The 18,810-nt window shown below is 39.4% G+C and overlaps 1 protein-coding gene across 7 annotated transcripts in view; it reads right to left on the minus strand.

Moving 5' to 3' along the window:
• Window positions 1-1,238: 1,238 nt before the first annotated feature.
• The window catches only part of USP24 (ubiquitin specific peptidase 24), a 71,638-nt gene continuing 54,066 nt past the window's right edge, over window positions 1,239-18,810 (minus strand). For 2 of the 7 annotated variants that reach the window (XM_064516251.1, XM_064516246.1), the window contains 17 exons: window positions 18,631-18,781; window positions 17,167-17,262; window positions 16,404-16,507; window positions 15,465-15,578; window positions 14,329-14,425; window positions 12,711-12,827; window positions 12,026-12,121; window positions 11,550-11,655; window positions 10,529-10,650; window positions 9,888-10,001; window positions 9,576-9,641; window positions 9,256-9,322; window positions 6,173-6,251; window positions 5,509-5,584; window positions 4,253-4,339; window positions 3,862-3,972; window positions 1,239-3,682 (listed from right to left, as the gene is read on the minus strand). In XM_064516251.1, coding sequence (XP_064372321.1) covers window positions 3,620-3,682; window positions 3,862-3,972; window positions 4,253-4,339; window positions 5,509-5,584; window positions 6,173-6,251; window positions 9,256-9,322; window positions 9,576-9,641; window positions 9,888-10,001; window positions 10,529-10,650; window positions 11,550-11,655; window positions 12,026-12,121; window positions 12,711-12,827; window positions 14,329-14,425; window positions 15,465-15,578; window positions 16,404-16,507; window positions 17,167-17,262; window positions 18,631-18,781 — 1,666 coding nt within the window. In that variant the 3' untranslated portion in view covers window positions 1,239-3,619. Of the gene's footprint in view, window positions 3,683-3,861; window positions 3,973-4,252; window positions 4,340-5,508; window positions 5,585-6,172; window positions 6,252-9,255; window positions 9,323-9,575; window positions 9,642-9,887; window positions 10,002-10,528; window positions 10,651-11,549; window positions 11,656-12,025; window positions 12,122-12,710; window positions 12,828-14,328; window positions 14,426-15,464; window positions 15,579-16,403; window positions 16,508-17,166; window positions 17,263-18,630; window positions 18,782-18,810 lie in introns of those variants that run through there. The other 5 variants (XM_064516249.1, XM_064516247.1, XM_064516250.1 and 2 more) reach the window with 5 other exon arrangements.

Raw genomic sequence — 18,810 nt, forward strand, 5'->3', positions numbered from 1 at the left:
CGTGAGCTCCTGTGCAAGAAATAAAAGAGGAAACCTTTCCGCTTCACTACAAACGCGAGCAAAACCACCAGAGGCCAAATGCTGTCAGTGAAGGGGAAAGCAAACGGACCGCAAGAGAAAGCTCAGAAAAAGGCCTTGAACCCAGGTGCAGTTCGCTGTATCTATCAGAATGGCCTTGACTCACCCAAAGCACCGGGAGAGCAAGCGGCACGGGCACAGGCCCCGGGCCCTGGCCAAACCCTGAACATGAACAGCACCACGCAGGACACGAGGGTATTTTGGAGAGCCTTGTGTGTGCTCTGCCTCCCCGTGCCCTTCCCTCAGGCCCAGTAACAGCACGTGCTCTGGTAGCAGGCAAGGACCATCTGTCACGCGATGGGGGACGATGAGGGAAATTTGAGGGGGAGTGCAGGAGAAGGCTTTGGGGGGGTAGGGTGGGGGGAGCCCCACATGCTGCAGCTGTTAAAACACAGGTAAGGGAGGAGGGAAAAAAACTGTAGCTGTCATTTAGGAGAAAGCAATGTTGATCTGGGGCAAGCTGTGAACAGTGTGGTCAGCACAAGCAGCAGCTCATGCTGTCCGCAATACCCAGTTCTTTCGTGCAGGACCAGCCCTGCCCATGGAGACTGCAGGCTGGGTCATGCTTGAAAAATAATTCTTTGTCCTCAGAGAGGAGGGAGGAGGCATCTGTAAGTACCACAGAGCTGGGACAGCAGACCTACCTGTAGCTACTACTTCTACTTAAGGAGGGAAGGGGGTGGAAAGCTGAGCAGGGAAACTCTTGCTAGAGTGGTACTGCTGCATGTCCATCTGAAGGCAAGAGGTTTTACCGTAACACTGAGGCTGCTCTGCTTTCTGCATCACGCTCCAGCAGCAAAGGCGGTATTACTGCCAGTCTGGATCTCCTGCACATCTTGTTATCCGATGCACAAAAGCCAGCCTCATCCATGACTGCAAGCGTAGCCAGGATAAATCAGTCTGCTAAGAAGGTCAGGAGGAGAAGCTGCATGCAGATATGAATCTGACAGCGCATGGGAACAGGCCACAACGTTAAGGCTACGCAGCAGAGCACTTCTGAAGGCCATTCAGCTATTCCAATTTACTTTGGGCAGCTGCCCAAACGGCGAGGGGGGTAACTGCTCAGAGCTTGTTATTTAAAGGCCTGGCCTAAGAGGTTTCAAGATAAGAGGATCAACAAGAAACAGCACAGTGTATGCACAATCTAAAGATTACACTAGTTTTCTGTGAAAGGAATAACTTTATTCCATTGACCAGGAATCCCAAGACTGTTCATCAAGGCTGCCTGTTTTTCCAGTGCCAAATGTCTATGTATTAATTGGACAGTATCTCCCCAGAGGCTCACAGGCAGGCTGTGGCTGCTCCTCACCGAACATTTTGTAAGCTGTATAAAAACATTTTCATCCAAAAAGATTGGCAGTAAAAATTACAACATAGAAATGCATCACAATTTACACAAAAACTAGTTTCGTTGAACTCTATTTTCCAAAAAATAATCTTCAGCAGGTTCAAATGACAGCAGCTGGAAACCAAAATAATTGACCAAGTATCATCTTATTGCAAATTATAACCATTGACTTTGTACAAGCATGAGCAGAACTATGAAAAAGTTTGTATTGGTTTCAAGTATACAGTGGTGATGAGCCATCCTGATGCAATTCTCCCATCAACGCTTCTTTGGGCCTGCAGGAATTGAGGATGTTGTTTCCATAGGAAATAACAGGAACCTGAAGTGACAATTGGTGCCAACCCATAGGAACATTACCAACTTCTGCCGTCACCATCCCCGCTGTACACTGACTACTTGCGGTGATTTATGACCCATTACAAAGTCTTTGGGAGGGGGGGAAGGTAGAAGGGGTATCCGTAAGAAATGATTTATTCAAAATTAATTTAAAACATCACATTTAAAATGTCCCAGCACATTATCAGAAACATTTATAAAATGCTAACTCTGCCATGTGTCTATGAAGACATTGTTTGGAAAAAAAAGTGAGATTCACTACAATGCCACCCTTACTTTGCACACGCAATTTATGACAACAGTTCTCTTAACCCGCAATAAGTTATAAAGCTGTACAGCTGAAATCACATCGGATGTTTACTTCCAACAGTGAAATGACTGGTTAGTTTCCATATTAGTGCACAACAGTGAAAAGCTGTCTGCCGCTTCTTGTTTCGGCAACAGTGTGTAAAAAGAAAAAAAAAGGCACTTTTTGGCTGGTTGTGCCTTTAACTTGGCAAATTTATCTATTCTGGAGGTACCCAGGCACTCCTAAAGATCTCCCCCGTTTCTGTGCATGTTTATTTATATAATTTTTAAAGTAAGGCAGAATCCATAAATAAAGGCAAAAGCAGTGCAGAAAATGTGACAAACGCAAAATGTACAAAATATGAAGAGTTAGTTGGCACAAAAGAAGCTAGTATCCAAAAGCAGAAATCACTGAACTGCATTTGACATGGAAAACAAAATTGCTCAAATCATCCCAACTGGTTTCCAGTTGTTTCTGAGCAAACCAAAAGAGCTGTGGTATTTTAAATGTTGCCTGGTCAGGTGAAAATACAAACAAAGCCAAATCTTTCTTTCCCCGTGTTAAAATTGCTATAAAATCTGCACAACAGTGTCCCCAACTCACTCAAGGAATTATTCATCATATACAACCAATACCAACTTTCTCAGTAATTTCAAAGCATAAGCAAGTGATTGCAGATCACATGATTGAGACTACATCTTATTCAATATGTCTCCAAAGATTAAAAAAATTTAATGAGTAAAACTGCAACAGAATTCCATGTTAAAGTGCTTTTTTTCTTTTGAACTACTCATTAACTTTTTTTTTTAATCCACCAACATCCTTTCATAAACACTTGCATACCTAGAAAACGAAGCTTTTCTTTTATTGCTCTTCCCAATTTTTGGTGGTTTTCAGAAGCTTACCAGAAAAGATGACCCATTCCAGAGTTCCTTGACCAAACCATTCTATAAGGAATCACTGTCCTTACAGAGCAAGCTCACTGAACCTTCTCCTAAAGAGCCTTACAAATTAGCAGGGAGACATATTAAATACAGAAGTCTTTATGTAAACTGATTCTTTAACTAATATTTTACAATGAAATGTAAGTCATCACACATCTTTACAGAAATTTGAATATTCCTATTCAGTATTATCAGAAAGATTAAAAATTTGCCCTCCATACGTAAGGGCAGTCTGGTTTTTTTCTGTATAAAAACCAAAAGAATTTTTTTTTTTGCAGCATCACAGAAAAGCAACAGTTTTACATTCACTCATTTAATGTTCACATAAAAATTCAACCACTAGCGTTTGTGTACTTGATAAAATCTTCTTGACAAACTTTTCGGTGTCTGGACTGTCATAAGCTACTGCAGATGAAGATGCAGTTTTCTAGAACATTTATTGATCTGAAGCCTTCATGGCTGAAGAATGCTGTTAGATTTCAGGGAAACAATCTCCTCCAGCAATCTTATAAAGCCACTTATCTTCCAGACTCTTCTAATGGCATAAGCAATGGGACTCCAGTTGCAAAAGGTACCAGGCATTAAATATTTGAGTTGATCTGCTCTTGTGTTCATAGGTATCCTCTATGGGTCAACATCATCAAGGTCACTTTTAGGCTCACCAATCATCATAGGAGACTCTGAGCCCTTTCAATATACACAAGGGGTGGGGGTGGGGGGGGAAAAAAAAAAAAGATATTGAACGATATTTATAAGGCACACAACCATTATGTACATTCAGTGATAATTCTGACCCTGAGACCCAGGAATACATTGTCCAGAGAGTGAAGTAACAGAAGATAAACATGCTCTTATTTTATTGTTACCTGCTGCAGATGCCTCTCTCCATTCTCGTTGGCTGGACTACTTTCTGACCCGTTACTGCTTCCAGACTGATCTTTCTCATTCAGCAGGGCTGTGGCATAGGCCAGCGTGTCCTGTGTTGGAAACAGTTCAAGAGACACTGTCAGGAGCTATGGTGATACCTTTATTTCATAACTATTTCTTTTTCTTTTTTTAGGTTGATTCTAAAACAATATAGCTGCTGTACTGAGACAGCTGAGTGACCACAGGTAGTTGTGAGGTACTAACATTTAAGGGTTAGTTTTTCAGAAAGAGCCACAGGGTCTGGTCTTGGAAGGGGAAAATGGTCTTAAGTGCACTGGAATATGGCAAGAAAATAATTTTAACACTGTCCCGTAGGACTGTGACACATACCTGCGCTGAAATAGTGCGCTGGAAGGTTTTTGCAGTTGATGTTTCATTGGATACGTTACTCTGTGGAGCCCAGTAATGTTCAGACATCTACACAAAAAGCCAAGACAGACACAAAATTGCAGTAAAAGTTTTATATGTGTAAACCCTCATCTGCTTGTCATGGTAGGTGAACAAACAAGCCTGGAACAAGGTTCCTGAATCCTCTGGCAAAGAGATGGAGATCTGGGGCATTGGCAGATGTGCACTTGCAATGCAATTGGAACAGTTTCAAGGACTACTGCTCCTCAGCTGCAACCCAGTAACCAGTTTTGGGTATTTGGTAACTGTACTTGTGTGCAAGTTACTGGATGCTAGCTGAAGGGTGGCAATTCAGATTTTCAACAGGGGTTTACACGAGCCTGTTTTCACTCTGTACTGGCTCAGTAGGACCACCCAGAGCCTGTCAGTTCACTGTGTTTCAGTATTGCAAGCATACCGCTAATTCTGCTTCCAATATTCAGTAAAATATTATTTCATGCATCACATTATTGCCTGGGGTAGAAGCTGTCAGGACAAACAGGCAGCCTCGACCTGAGATACTACAGCATGCTGCAGGCAGTGTTTGGAGGCCAAGTATGACTCTCCTCTACTGCAGAAGTCCTGGGCCAGTTCTGCTGAAGTTTAAGTTTCAGCCCTCGTGTACTCACTAAAGATGTGTTGCCCAACTTACGTAAGTTTAGAGGGAAGAGCAAAAACCAGGTGTGTGGGAGGAAGAAACTGTACCTCTTCAACAGTTATGTTGTGTGCAAGCTGCAATGAGTGTGTCTGTAACGAATCTGCTCCTTCAGGTATTACCCTCCATCAACATACAAGCAAAGGAAAGCTTTTTTTTTTTCTTTTTTTTTTTTTTTTTTTTTTTAAATGAAGCCTTCTAACATAAATTCTTTGCAATCAAAAGCTTTCCACACGACAAGGAATGATATTCATTATGACTCTTCCCACTTGGTTTTATTTACTGTACGTACATATTAGCCTAAAATAGATGAGGGCCTGCTGAAGTTTTCAAATGTACCAGGCTTAGCCGCATCCAAAAGGTCCATGTAAGAAAAGAAGTAACTTGCATTGTTTTAAGAAACACCTCAAAGAGCCATATAGAGAATGCAAATTATGTAAGTCTCATTGTAAAAAAAAAAAAAAAAAAAAAAAAAAAAAAAAAAAAAAAAAGGCCAAAATAAAAAAACCCCAGCAGTTTCTCCATAATTTTACAGCTAAACTACCTTTTTCTGTAGCCACTGCACAGCCCAACTCCAGTGATGGGAATTCTCCTTGAAATAATCTTTTGCAGTAGGGCACCTTGGAAATTGAAATTATATTCATTATACATGAACAAGGCATTCTGGCAAACTTGAAGAACCAAAAAACTTTCTCTGTGCTGCTGCCTTTTCTATGCATTATCATCATTGATAACTCTGACTTAAACTGTGCAGCCCTGTTATTATTGAATTAGCAAGAGCGATAATGTCTAGTAAAGTTTACACAATGTAGTTTAATACACAGATTCATATATTTCAGAATTATACCTCATCAGAACATGTGCCAAGCTCTTAACAGAAAGAATTTAGGAATCATACCATTTCAAAAATCTGGTACAGTTTTCTTGTATGTATTTTGATCTTAATGTTATAATTGTAGTGTACAGCATGTAGCTGACCTTGCCTTTATAAACAGCTATTGTCAGTTACAACAAGGGAAATCAACCTCTAGCACTATTCAGATTTCACTTCATACTGTGGCATGTAATATTAAAACCTTTGAGCACCACTTACGTTACAATAACACAGCCTAAAGCTGAACAAGGTAGTAAGAGCAGCAACCTAAATAGTCACAGAGAGGTCCAAGGTAGAGGTGAGGTTAAACTTCATAGCATGTATCATTACTCACTTCTGAGCCAAAGTTACAAGGAACTTGACACACTGGTAACAGCGACTGCTGTCCACATGGTTGCTGTGGTGCATCAAAGCTGTGGGGAGAAACACAGGATAAACCCCCACCCCCACAACTCAGATTTCTGTGCACCACCCAGTCTGGAAATATAAGAAAGATGAAGTTAAAATCTTAACTTAGGTAGAGGAAGTTATTTCTATAGATGTTAGCATGAGTATTTGTGTTATGGGTACTGCTGCACTCCTAGCAGTTTTGAGTATTTCCAGAACTCTATCGGATTAAAAATAGATCAAAGTGAAAATGCAGTAATTCTTTCATATGCAGTACCTGAATTTTAAACAGCCCTTTTCTACATCTCTCCTAATACAGTTATTCTTCCCCTATAATCCATTCTATGTTAGATAATTGCTATGGTTACATCCATCTGAAAAAGTCCATTGTTCTAAACCAGCATAAAGGGACCAGATCACCAGCTTCCACTAGTATCAAAACTTGCAAAATTCACCAGTCAGGAGCATCTTCTAGGGGAGAAATGGGCATGTCTTTCTTAGCCAGGAAATCTTCTATACTGTGGAATTCCCATGTCCTGTCAAAGAATCTTTTTGCTGAGGAGAAATATAAAAATATCCATGGCACTGTCCCAACCAGATTTGCCACCCAAAAGCTGCTCTGTCCTTATCAGTCCGTATCAGTAAAGAACACTGTAGTGAAACCTCTAAAGCAGGCAAACAACTGGTAGGGAACTGCAGATTGCCAGCTTTTCTACCCTCAAAGCATAGCAGATGATGAAAGTCACAGTACTGGCACACAGCAAATTATGCACAAACATCTTCTTGAAGACCATAGAAAACTATTATTTTCTGACTTCCTTTCTTGAAGTAAGGCTACCCAATGTGACTGATAAAGCCATGGTCCACAGGCAATGAGACTGGAAGCTGTTCAATGCTGTTGCTAGGAAACTCCAAGGTAAAACTACAACTTTCACTACCAAAACCCACAGTATTTCTTGTAAAATATGTACGATTTAATAAGATAACACAGTGAATTTTAAACATAAAAATCTAATTGCATAATTGCATCTCTCCTCTGTAGAAAAATAAAGAAGGTCACGTATTGCTCGAATTACAGAAGAGGGTTGGTTCAAGTGGGACCAATCTATCCAGAAGTAAGATAACCACTGTTTTCTCATACTGAGAGTATTTTCTTCTGTCACAGATGGAAACTAGTAAACAGAAGAGCACTGATGCAGAAAAGGGAAATAAAGAATGAACTAAGTATTCCTTCTCACTAAAACAAAATCCAAAAAGGCGAGAGCTGCAATTTGAAGCAGCTTCACATCTAAACCAACAGCTGTAAAAGAGATGCCCAAGCCGCACTGTTTGATTAGAGGTGCTCTCTGAGCGCCATGTGGCTGCTCTACACGCTTACAGGCAATGCCTCTTCTCCTGACTCATATGAAATAAACTCTCATTACTTCTGTGACTTTTCTCTTGCTGTTGAATGCTTTAGTAATTTCACTTCATTAAGGTACCTGGATCAAACAACCAGACAAAACTTTGTACAAGAGACAAATGGGAGCCACCTACCAGATTATGGTAGCTCTCCTATAGTGAATATGATCAGTACGCTTCCATGTTGAACCAGTTACTTTTTACAGTAATTAGGATACTGACAAAAGAAAAGTATCGGCAATATCTTGAAATACGTGGGAAGCAAGATTCATTTTCAAGGTTATGGGATTCAGAGAGCTACTCTCTTGTGGTAATCCAAGGCACAGAAGATTTCTTGCTGTAATGGCACAACCATCTCCATGACCAACCTTGATGAAATAATGGCAACAGAAGATAGGGACTAAAAGACTATCAAAAAGACACCAGTGGACACCATAGGTTCAAAAACCATTACCACACTCATTTCTGAAAGTCAAGTCAGGGTTTCACAGCAGAAGCAGCGTCCTATAGCTCTAAGATGACTGATAACGATGAAGCAACTGGCTTGTGATGCTTTATGGAAGGCCGAGATGCTATTTAAAGGCTGAAATTCCTGTGCTGTCTGAACTTACAAAAATTCAGATTAGACTTGGTTATCTTCTGACCAGCCCTAGGATCTCATTTTAGTGGCAAAGGAGGCTACCATTTCATGCCTAGTAAGATGTGAAAGATAGTAAGGGGAGAATAATGATTACACAAATGCAAACATGGAGAAAAAGAGAAAGCAGCTAAATCAGGGCTCTTTGGAAAAATACCCAGAAGAGTAAAACAGGAAATTCCAACTAAAACCAATGGCAGCAAAAGAATAGCTCCCTCCTACAGATTCAAAGAACCGTCTTCTTCACAGCTTCTCTCCATTACAGGTCTGGTTGTGTCTGCTTCAATATTGAAGATTTACTGAACATCCAATCTGCTCCTTGCCATTTCAAAGCACAGAGCTGCAGTCAGCAGCAAACTGGCAAACAAGTCACCGTCAGGCAAGCTAGGAGGAAGGGATGAACATTTCCAGAGCCAGAGCACTTTCATCACAAGCACTCATAACTCAAGGGACCCACTTAACATGGCTTTTCTTCACAGCTTTTATCTCCCCATCCTTCTCCCTATTGCCTATAAAAATTAGAGAGACATGGGCTGCATCATATATTTCTTGTTTAGAAGAAATGTTAATGAGATGCAAGTGAACGTGCTATTTCTAATATGCTAACTACTTTTCTTTCCTCATATACACACCCTGATCTGCTCCTGATTTCAGCAGGTTAGCTCTCTTACCAGCCTCTTGGTTAAGGTTCCTTAATGTCATTTATCGAAGTACACAATACCATTCTTTCCCGGGTTCACTGACTGCTTTTGTTGGAGAAAGTTATTTTTTCCCCAAAAAATTCCTTTCCAGCTTCCCATTACTATGATATTCTAATACTTGTTCTAGCTTCTGTTGATCTTTTGGACAGATGGGGGTACTAACCGCATTAAGTTGGTTTTCATGAGAAGTAAAACAGTCTAGAAAGAGTAGAAAACAGCAGAGTATACGAACCATCATCAAAATAAGAGTCAGTAGGAGACAGGAGTGTGTTCACACACTGGCCTACTTACCTATTAGTCCATTTTCAGTCTCAAAGGCAAATTTGATGCGCTCTACTTGTAAAGGATCTTCAATAACCTGTTTAGAAAGAAAAGGGTCAATAGAAGTTGTGTGTGATACACCTGTATCTGAGCTTTGAAGTAGTTTTAACCACCTCAACATGAAAAACACACAAGACTTGTAAAGTTTCATAACACAATAAAAAAGACTTACTGAAGTATCAAAGATATGTGGGTGTTAAAATTATCACTCCAGTCCTGGCTTTTTTCCATTATGCATTGTCACAAAACTTATCCCGTGCTTAATGTACAAGTCTTTACCCTTCACCTACCAGTATCTCATGGAGTAACTGGAATATGTTTTTCAGTTCATGAGGTGGAGCAGTTTCCAGCTGAGTCTGCATGCAAGAAATACAAAGTTACTTAGATAGCAGAATATGCTGATGATACAAAAAATACTACCAGATAACTTTGCAGCTTTTGAAAACTATTTGTTTTAAACTCCAAAAGCTAAACAAAATTAATGAAATGTACTGATTGTTCTTCTGAAGATCCCAAAACTGTTATGATCCATAGGATACAGTAAGACAGAGCAAAGCTAGAAAAACACTTATGCTAAAAGCCTAGCTTGATTGTCCCCATACCTTGATGAAGTGTAGCACAGTGAAGGAAAAGTGCTCATTACAAAAGCAGCAGTACACCACCATCTCAATGAGAACTGACAGAGATCCAGTTAGCTCTCGTAACGCATACATCACCTAATGGAAAGATGAAACAATCTCAGAAATAGTCATGTGATTATTTTTAAGAGATGAGTCAAGTTTTTAATAGAATGTTAATCTTTTCCAGGAGGGATGCAGTTTTTGCTCCCAGCACCAGCATGGCCCAGTGAGCTGAACCCCTGCCCTCACAACAGTCCATTCCAACTTCTGCTGCCTACTTCCAAGGGTCTGGTCAAGCATGATCCATTAAGTCAGAGCAGTCCAAGTTAGCACCTCCAGCTGACGTATAACAGACTGCATGGGCACTTGCAAAATGTGCTCACCTGTCTTTGTTGTCAACTTCCAAAACACTCTAACCAGACCCCTAACCTGAGGGATACACTGGTAGGAGAAGGTGTCAAGAAGAAATTGAAGGTGACTTCCTGTTCTGGCTCAAAATAACCATCACATACTCCCCAGCTGGCTGCTTTTTAACATGCAATGTTTTCTAATGTAAAGGTTTTACAAAGAACAATACAGGACAAGCTTTTAGGTTCAAGCAGGGCAGAACTGAGAGCAGATACCTCCATTAAGTATGGCTTTCCCTCTGACAGGAATAACAAGGCTTCTACTTCTTCATGGAGAGTCAAAAGTGGACCTGAAGCAGTGATGCTTAGAGGTGGACGCTGCTTAAAGAGACCGGGAGCTATAATAGCAAATACAAAAACAATCCACTAATAAATCAGACTGTTCTACACACTTTGAAAACACTGATACTCAGTTTGGCACCATGTTATCTCTAATGACATTCGTCTCAACTAGCTTGTAGTTCACGTGGTACCACTCCAAGTAACTACTGCTTCCATGCAAAAAGAGCCATTTACATTAGTGACAACGTATGCAAATGAAGTGCCAGAAGGCCAAAGCCAAAATGTTTATATTTACTATTAGCACTTTTAGCTTTAGTATCACGCCCCTGCACATCCATCATATTCAGAATGCTTATTATCCTTCTGTTACTTTACAATTTTCCATCGCCTCCAACTCCAGAAATTTCTAGCACTGGACAGAATTCAAGTAATTTTTTTTAACAGGACAGCTTAAAAATTCCTCCTTCAAGGCACTGAACATCTCAACTCATTTCTTTTTAATCCTTATTTGGATATCACTGTCTTTTGTAAGAAATACCTAGTAGAGTAAGTGTTACACTGCTTGTTACTCAGTAGCTTAATTTAAATACTCCCCTTAGGATTAGAAACAGACATAGCAAATGTAAGCGAAGTACAGCCTGGTAGGCTGCAAGTCTGTCTCAGCCATCAAGGGCACAGCTCGATTCACTTATGTGAGGAAAGCCTTTTGGGGCATATGGAAAAAGAGGGCACAATAACATTAACTTCAGTTTGTTTGTTTGTTTTTTTAAGAGTGCCTGCAATACTATCTATTCACCACAGCCTCTCTTTTGATATATTTACAGGAAAATAAAGAATGTCCAAATGTACACTAATCATTACTGCCTTAAAAATCAAAGTGACTGTATTTTTCCTCACTGATGCTAAAGTTACTCCCCGAAAAAGTGCCACGAACAGGGAAAAATGTAATTCTTACCAACATTTCTTTGCGAGGAGACATCAGAGTGCAAAACAAGCAGTGCTACAGTATTGTGAAGATATCCAAACTCACGTGCTTGTGCTGAACTCCATCTTCGGTTCTGCTTGGGCCAAGAGAGAGATTTAGTTAACTTTTGATTACTTGATTTTGTTTTGCTGACTTAACAAAAGTTGACTATGTCCTTAACAGACCACTACCACGTTCTAATACTTTTAAGGCAGTGAAAGTTTTCTATCATCACAGATACGACAGTCATTTATGCAAACATAGCTATTTTCATGTTAACTACTATGAACACATAGATGGAGTTTAAGATTTACATGAATATTACAGAATAACCCAGGGAATAGTCCTGTCTATCCCATGAAAGGCTTCTGTCCATAATTTAAGCACATTAAAAAACAAAAACAAAAACCAACCCATACACAAGGAATGGGCAAGCACACACAGCACACATGATGCATAGGCTTTACCTGATTATTCTGCCGGTTGGGGCCAAGGAGAAAGTTGATCATATGTCTCAAAGCACAGTGTCTGAGAAGAAGACTGCTAGCCCTTATACCCTGCTGCTTAGAAAACAATAAAGAGTTACGTTCATCTGCAGGTAAAGAATTAACATTCTAGGGGATGAAAGTAACATGCATAGGCTAAACACTGCATTTCCCACACTTTAAGAGGTCATCACACAGATCAATAAGCTACACCATTAATAAGGACTCATTAAAAAGAGCATAAACTAGGTCAGAATCAGCATATGCAAAATAAGTGTCATATTGAGACAGTAGACTGGGGGGGCAAGGAGGAAAGAGAGAAACCTTACTGGGATGAACAGCACAGTCCAGTCAGTTATTCTACTTTCTATAGAAAAAAAATCTGAAGTCCTTACTCTTAAGATTGAGGGCGGGACCCAAACCAAAACATTCAGACTTTGGAAATAACATCTTCACTAGGAATACTTTGTATATTTCTGTGTAACTTGTAACTTTATCCTAATCCAGTGTTCAAAGACATTTACTTTTCAGAAGAAAAAGAATACTCTAAGAAGAGTTCTGGAAGAGTCTCACCATGCTGCTTAAACCTACTATGAACATGCATAACTAGCTGTTTTATTATTGTCTTCAAAACATACAAAAACATGGACAAGTATTGATTGCTTACCTTCTGTACAAAGTTGTTGAATAGCAAAAAGTACTGAGCACAGTTTTTGCAGTTTTCAGGAACATCTTTATCCAGTAGAGCAAGTAGCACCTCCAATAACTGATGTAGACTTTTTAACTGTAAAGCAATTATTAATTTGAACAGTTGTCTACTGCTTAAAAAACAGGACAAAAGAGTTTCTTTGCATCAGAGTTAAGACATGATTAACAAAACCACATGTATGGTCAGATACACTTGCTGCAATGAATACGAATAGTTAACATAAAGACTTGAAGGCTGCAATCCTAAGTCTTATGAATGAATGTTGCATATATTAAACAGGAAGGTAATAAAAGCATCAACATGAAGATAACTTGCTCAAGGAAGTGGAATTCTGAGTAGTTAGATAAGTTTGCAGTATTTTTAAGGCAGCTCAAATCACTTCTCAAACCTGTGTTAACTGAGTTCAAAAGTTCCAGGTGTTTTATTACAAAATAAACTGGATGAGACCAACGTTCAAGGTCTCAGGTTAGCATACTATGACACTCGACCATGCAAAAAGCAATGTTGGTGTTCACTTTGCGTTGAAGTACACTAAGAGCATTAGCATAACATTTTTTACATCTCAGTTAACGGATAGCAACTAACAGCATAAAGGGAGTAACCAAAAACTCTCAAGCTATACTGTAAATTTTCACCTGCCTACTACTGTAGTCAGCTTGTTATATAGGACTGAGCAGCAGTCTTTCCTTAAAGTCCCAAACAAGGTCACTTTCTTTACAGCTGCCTATACAAAGTAGCATCCTCCATTCATGAGTTGTTTTTTTTTTTTTTTTTAAAAAAAAGGTTTATCCTATCGAATTTTAATATTTGATGTAAAAAAAATTACTTTGGATTAAATAAGACTTGGACACTTAAAGGTAATCTAAATCTGACAACTAACAGGAATACATCAGAACACAGGTAATGTTTCTGTTTGCATTTTCTTAATATAAATGACCAGGTTCAAGCATCCCAAATGAAATAGGTGAAACTCAAACATTTCACAGATGACTCCTTTTCCACATATTTCCTATCTGGTTTTCCTACAACATTAAGATCAGCCATATGAAAGAAAAAGCTGCACTTGCACTTTCCAACATACTTGCCAAGATTTTCTAACAGAAAATTAAACCTTTGACCATTAACCACAGGTATTGTTTCTCTCTAGAATGAGACAGCTCAGCTACTACTGCTATGGGCTTCTGTTTCTGAGTGAGGAAGGAAAATCAGTTAAGAATTAAGCTGATTTCTGGAATGTCTCAGTTACAAAGTAAATAAAATCTTAAGAAAACAAAGTTCTCATACTATTAAAAGAATATGCAGTGTCAATCTGTAAGACAAGAAGCTGAGATGAAGCAGACTTGCTTATAACTAATACTTTGAACTTAAACTCTGAGAATTACAGCAGCATATTATCTCCCAGCACAGAAGCAAACAAGCATTAACCTATTCAAGAAATGAAGAGCTACAAACAAGCATGATGAAGAGGAGTGTCTTTCATCTTGTCATTTACAAATCACAGCGTTGTCTGCAAATGCAGTAAGAGCCCTTAGGTAGAGACAACTGACAGGATCATTGCTAATGAGGTGTCACTAACCTTCTCCTGATAAAGCAAGGCACTGTCAAGGGTTTTTTCAAGAATGGTGGCTACAGCAACTCGCACCTCTCTTACACTGCACTCCAGGAGGAAAGTCCTGGAAGAGAGAAGACAACGCTGCAAAGAGGACTGGAATCAATATGTACACAGACTTACTATGATTAAGCGTGATATTTGTTATTTTAAAAGGATAACAGTCAGGATACCTTTTGCATTGTACTTCTGTGGCTCAAAACAGCTTTAATTTATTTTCCTGCATTCCTGCTTGTTACTACCAAGACCTATAATATTACTTTATAGCCACTCATTCAAAGGACAAAAACGTCTCATGTAGTTTTTTTAACGTGCCAAAGTGAGTTACATGATCCCAAGACATGCTTATAAACATATAATCCTTGGCCAGGCATCAGTTCAATAATCCTGCAGAGCCGTCTTCACAGTGACAGCGCTTCATAAATGGCAGTCTGAAGCAACACAGATTCTCCTTACATTCTAAGACGGTGATATGCAATCCTGTTCCAGTTAAAGATGACACTTCCTCTTTATGGCCTTGACCAATGGATGATCATTTAGTAATGCCACTAAAACTAAAAGCTATCATAGGATCCTCTCTTTCAATGCAACTTCAAAGAGAAAAAAATCTTTAGATAGACAAGCCCCTCTACCTCTATTTATCAGTTCTCCAAGTATTTTTCTCTTAGGTGTTTTAGTAACACCTTTTACCTGATCTTGAGCTTGACGAAAAAAAATGTGTTTCAGCTTATCTGTGATCTTTACCAGAGAAGCATTTAATTTATATTACCCCAAAGTTCTCAAATATTTCCAAGCTCTTGTTTCCCTACACCTGCAGGAGTGACCAGACAAACTTAACACAGTCTAAGTATTAAACTTCTGCATCCTTATTAACATATACTGTATTGTTTTATGAGATTTTCAGAATTACTGAGAAAACCACGCAATCAGAGCATATACTAGAAGTGAAAAACTAAGTGATAATTTATGGTGTCTGCTTAAAGAATGTGCACAGTCAACTCTATACATCGGTACAGGGCAGATCATGTTATTATGAAGCATTATCTGTAGGTGAGATGGATAATCTCATTTATCTCACATAAGACACAATTACTAGTACTTACTTCACAAGCTCTCGGCCCTCTGGCCCGACCAAGTACTCAACTAACCACTGACAAGCATCAATGCTTTTGGACAGCAGTGCATCAATAGTGGCAATCCATTCTTCTGTATCAGCCCTGTAACAAAACAGGGGCAACTGTCAGTAAAAAAAAAGAGAGAAAACCACCTCCAAAACCTAAGCCATGTCTCATATCTTGTCTTCCTTTCTGGTAAGCCAGAAGTGGCTTTTGCAAAATCACCCTCTTCCCCCGCTCTCAGTGAACCACACCAACAACAGAGGCTAGTAGCGCAACCCGTCTGCCTCTCTTTCAAGAGCTTTCTCCTGAAGCCACACCTAAATCTGGCTCTGGCGGTGTGTTGAAGCACAGAGCGCCTTCCTCTGTGTTTTGCTGGTTTGCCAAATTGAAAAAAATTGTACTTTCATTGAACGTACATCAGACAGCTGAAACCAAAAACACTGATTGAATTATTTCAGGAAAATTGGATATTAACTTCTACCCTTCCAGGCAAGCTAACAGCTTCTACCCTGAACTCCAAAAGGCGGGTTTTCAACATTCACAGGATGTAAAATATTCAGAAAATAAGCATTTAAGTCAAAAGTGTGTCGGTTTATTAGAGAGCAAAATTCAAAATTTCTCCCAATTCAGAAGACTGCTACAGCTTTTCCTTGAGCTTGCTGTCTTTAGATCCGTTAAGGCCATTCCCATGTCCAAATCACTATGACTGAAATAATGGACAGCTGGGGAAGGCAACAAACCGACAGCTTATACATGACCCTCCAATCTCCCTCAGATTTCCTTGCATTGGGGTTCCAATGCAAAGTAAATAGGTATTGCTACTTCTGTGAACATCTATGCTGGCAGCAGTATATCAAGGCACTACAGGTCTGACAAGCCAGAACACCTCAGGATGTCATTACAGTACCCAGAACAAGCCCCTACCTGAGTTTCTTCTTGGTTCGGAGATAGGTTTGGAAGAGGAATTGGACTGCCAGCTGTAAGCTCACCTTTGCCATGCAGGGGTAATGAGGATGTTTTACCTTTGTCTGAAACAACATTAAATTCATTTCAGAGCAGAAGTATGCTGACAGCAGAAGTATGCTCACAGCATATCATCTCTTAGACATGTCAACATGTTCTATTTAAGTTATTTGGTGGGGAGGAAAAAAAAATGATCCCAAACATTTTTGTGCTAAAAACAATTTCCAGTGCTGACGATATATATTCAAATATATTCAAACAAGAGCAAACTTGCTATAAAGCCCACTAGACCTGTGATTCAATAAGTTTGATAAATGCTGGTTTGCTTATTACTCTATAAGTACATTTAGAAAAACTTAATTAGTAGGCCACAATGTATTTCAGTGCAAGTTTATCAACTTCAAGGTGACTAACAGCAATTTTTTTACTCTTCCACAGAGGGAGGAATTTCCGTCCTCTGGAGTTCAATATATATCATGAAAAATGCATATTATTTCATAAATTTTACTATGGCACCATGACTTTTTTCCCCCACCGCTAAAATAGGAGGCTGGAGTCAACTTTGAGATGGATGCTATTAGTGTGAACAATTATTGGAAGTAATTAATTGCTCAGTTGGAAAAAAAGTCCTGTCAGCACTTTTAGTTTTTGTGGTTGTGGCCCCTCCTATCTGATACATTCTGAGTACTCTAAGATTAATCCAAGTTTAAATCCAGTTACTTACAGCGTTCAGTGAAGCTAATGACAGAACAAAACTGAAGTAGTCACTACTGTATACATCTCTATTCTTCATAAATTTCAGGTTTTCATCTCTCACCATCTGCAGAATTTTTTATAAAGTAACAAAAGGCAAAAAAAATTAAAAGTGTTGTCAAATTGTATTTTTCTAACTAAAATTATATCTTACATGTAAACATGCGTGGTGTTAAAAACCAACATGAGAATTATTCTGTTCATGCTCTGAATCCCTGCTTCAGTAGAGGGGAAAATACATAGGAGACTTGCATAAAATCAGTGATTTCCTTCCAAGGATACTACAAAACACAAGGTAACAGATGAGAAACTTAATCATCTGGCCATTAAGGAAAACAAAAAGAAAGGAGCTGTTGCTAAGTTCTACTTTTTGCTCATTCTTAGTAAAACGCCAAGAAAATATTCTTCAGACCTGAAAGCCTTGCTTAGCAAATTAACATGTACAAGGCAAGGAGCCATGGTATAATTACAAGTTGCATGGATGATAATGCAGTTGCATGCCAAATCCCCCTCTCCAAGTGAGATTTGCTGAAAAATGCTCAGTAAATTTGAGCAAAGTTTTGTTTATTCTAATAAGACAACCCCAGGCATGATACAAGAAAGCCAAAAGCTACTATAATGCCCTGATACAGCCTAGGTGGAGGACCATACACAGTTTGCGCAGTTTATTCTGATTGCGTATGTGATATGGGCTCTTCTGTACAAGTGCAGATCAGCACAGTGGTACATGTTCAGAAGGCCAAACGCATGCAGGATTGCACCTTCTTCTGCACAGATCAGATATCATTCTACAAAATGCAAATCAATGTAAGTTAGGCACACAGGCACTCTTACGACAGCTAATCATATCCAGGTTCTACCATCCTCTCACTAGCCTGTCAATGCCATCAGACCTCCCCTTATCTGCTCTGACTTGCAAAGCTGCCTTCAACATCTTCATTCTCCCCTTTGAGACCATATGCAGTAGGCCATAAGCTGATAGACACGAACAGAACTGAAGCTGGTTTTGGTTTCTCTTACTTCTCCTCTCCTTTTTACATTGCTCTGAGCTGAAGAACTGGAGGATGACTGATCTGCCATCTTCACCATTTCTCTTCAAGTGCCAATTTACTTCAAATGAAGCATCTTCTCTGTTAACTCATCTCTCCCTGCTGCCATATCTCGTGCTTAATAACTAGAGTTTGCCTGCAGTTTCTTCAAAGCCAGGAATAGGTCAATTTTGTGAGAAGGGACAGAAAAATGTACAATATCATGTCACTGAACAGCTCTTTAACAGCTTTGTATCAGAATCCAGAAATATTTTCCAACTTTATTCTGGCTTGGCTTTCAACAAGGGAATTGCTCCAAGGCCATGTTCAATGTAACCATGTTCCTCTTACTGCGCACTTAAATTTCACATGAGTAGCATTTGATTTCAGTTTTTGGAGTGCTCTACCTGATATATCCGTACAGGCATTTTTTCTACAAAAAGTCCCTTCTTTTCTCCCTTTCGAACCAGCTTAGTCAAGATGGAGAGGCGGTCATTGTTGGGCCTGTGGGGTCGCGGTGATGACTGGGGTGAAATTTCTGGTGAAGATGGAGCAGATCTAAAACATACACAAGTTCAAGATCAATA

This window comes from Dromaius novaehollandiae, chromosome 8 (genome assembly GCF_036370855.1).
Source record: "Dromaius novaehollandiae isolate bDroNov1 chromosome 8, bDroNov1.hap1, whole genome shotgun sequence".
NCBI classification, from domain to species: domain Eukaryota; kingdom Metazoa; phylum Chordata; class Aves; order Casuariiformes; family Dromaiidae; genus Dromaius; species Dromaius novaehollandiae.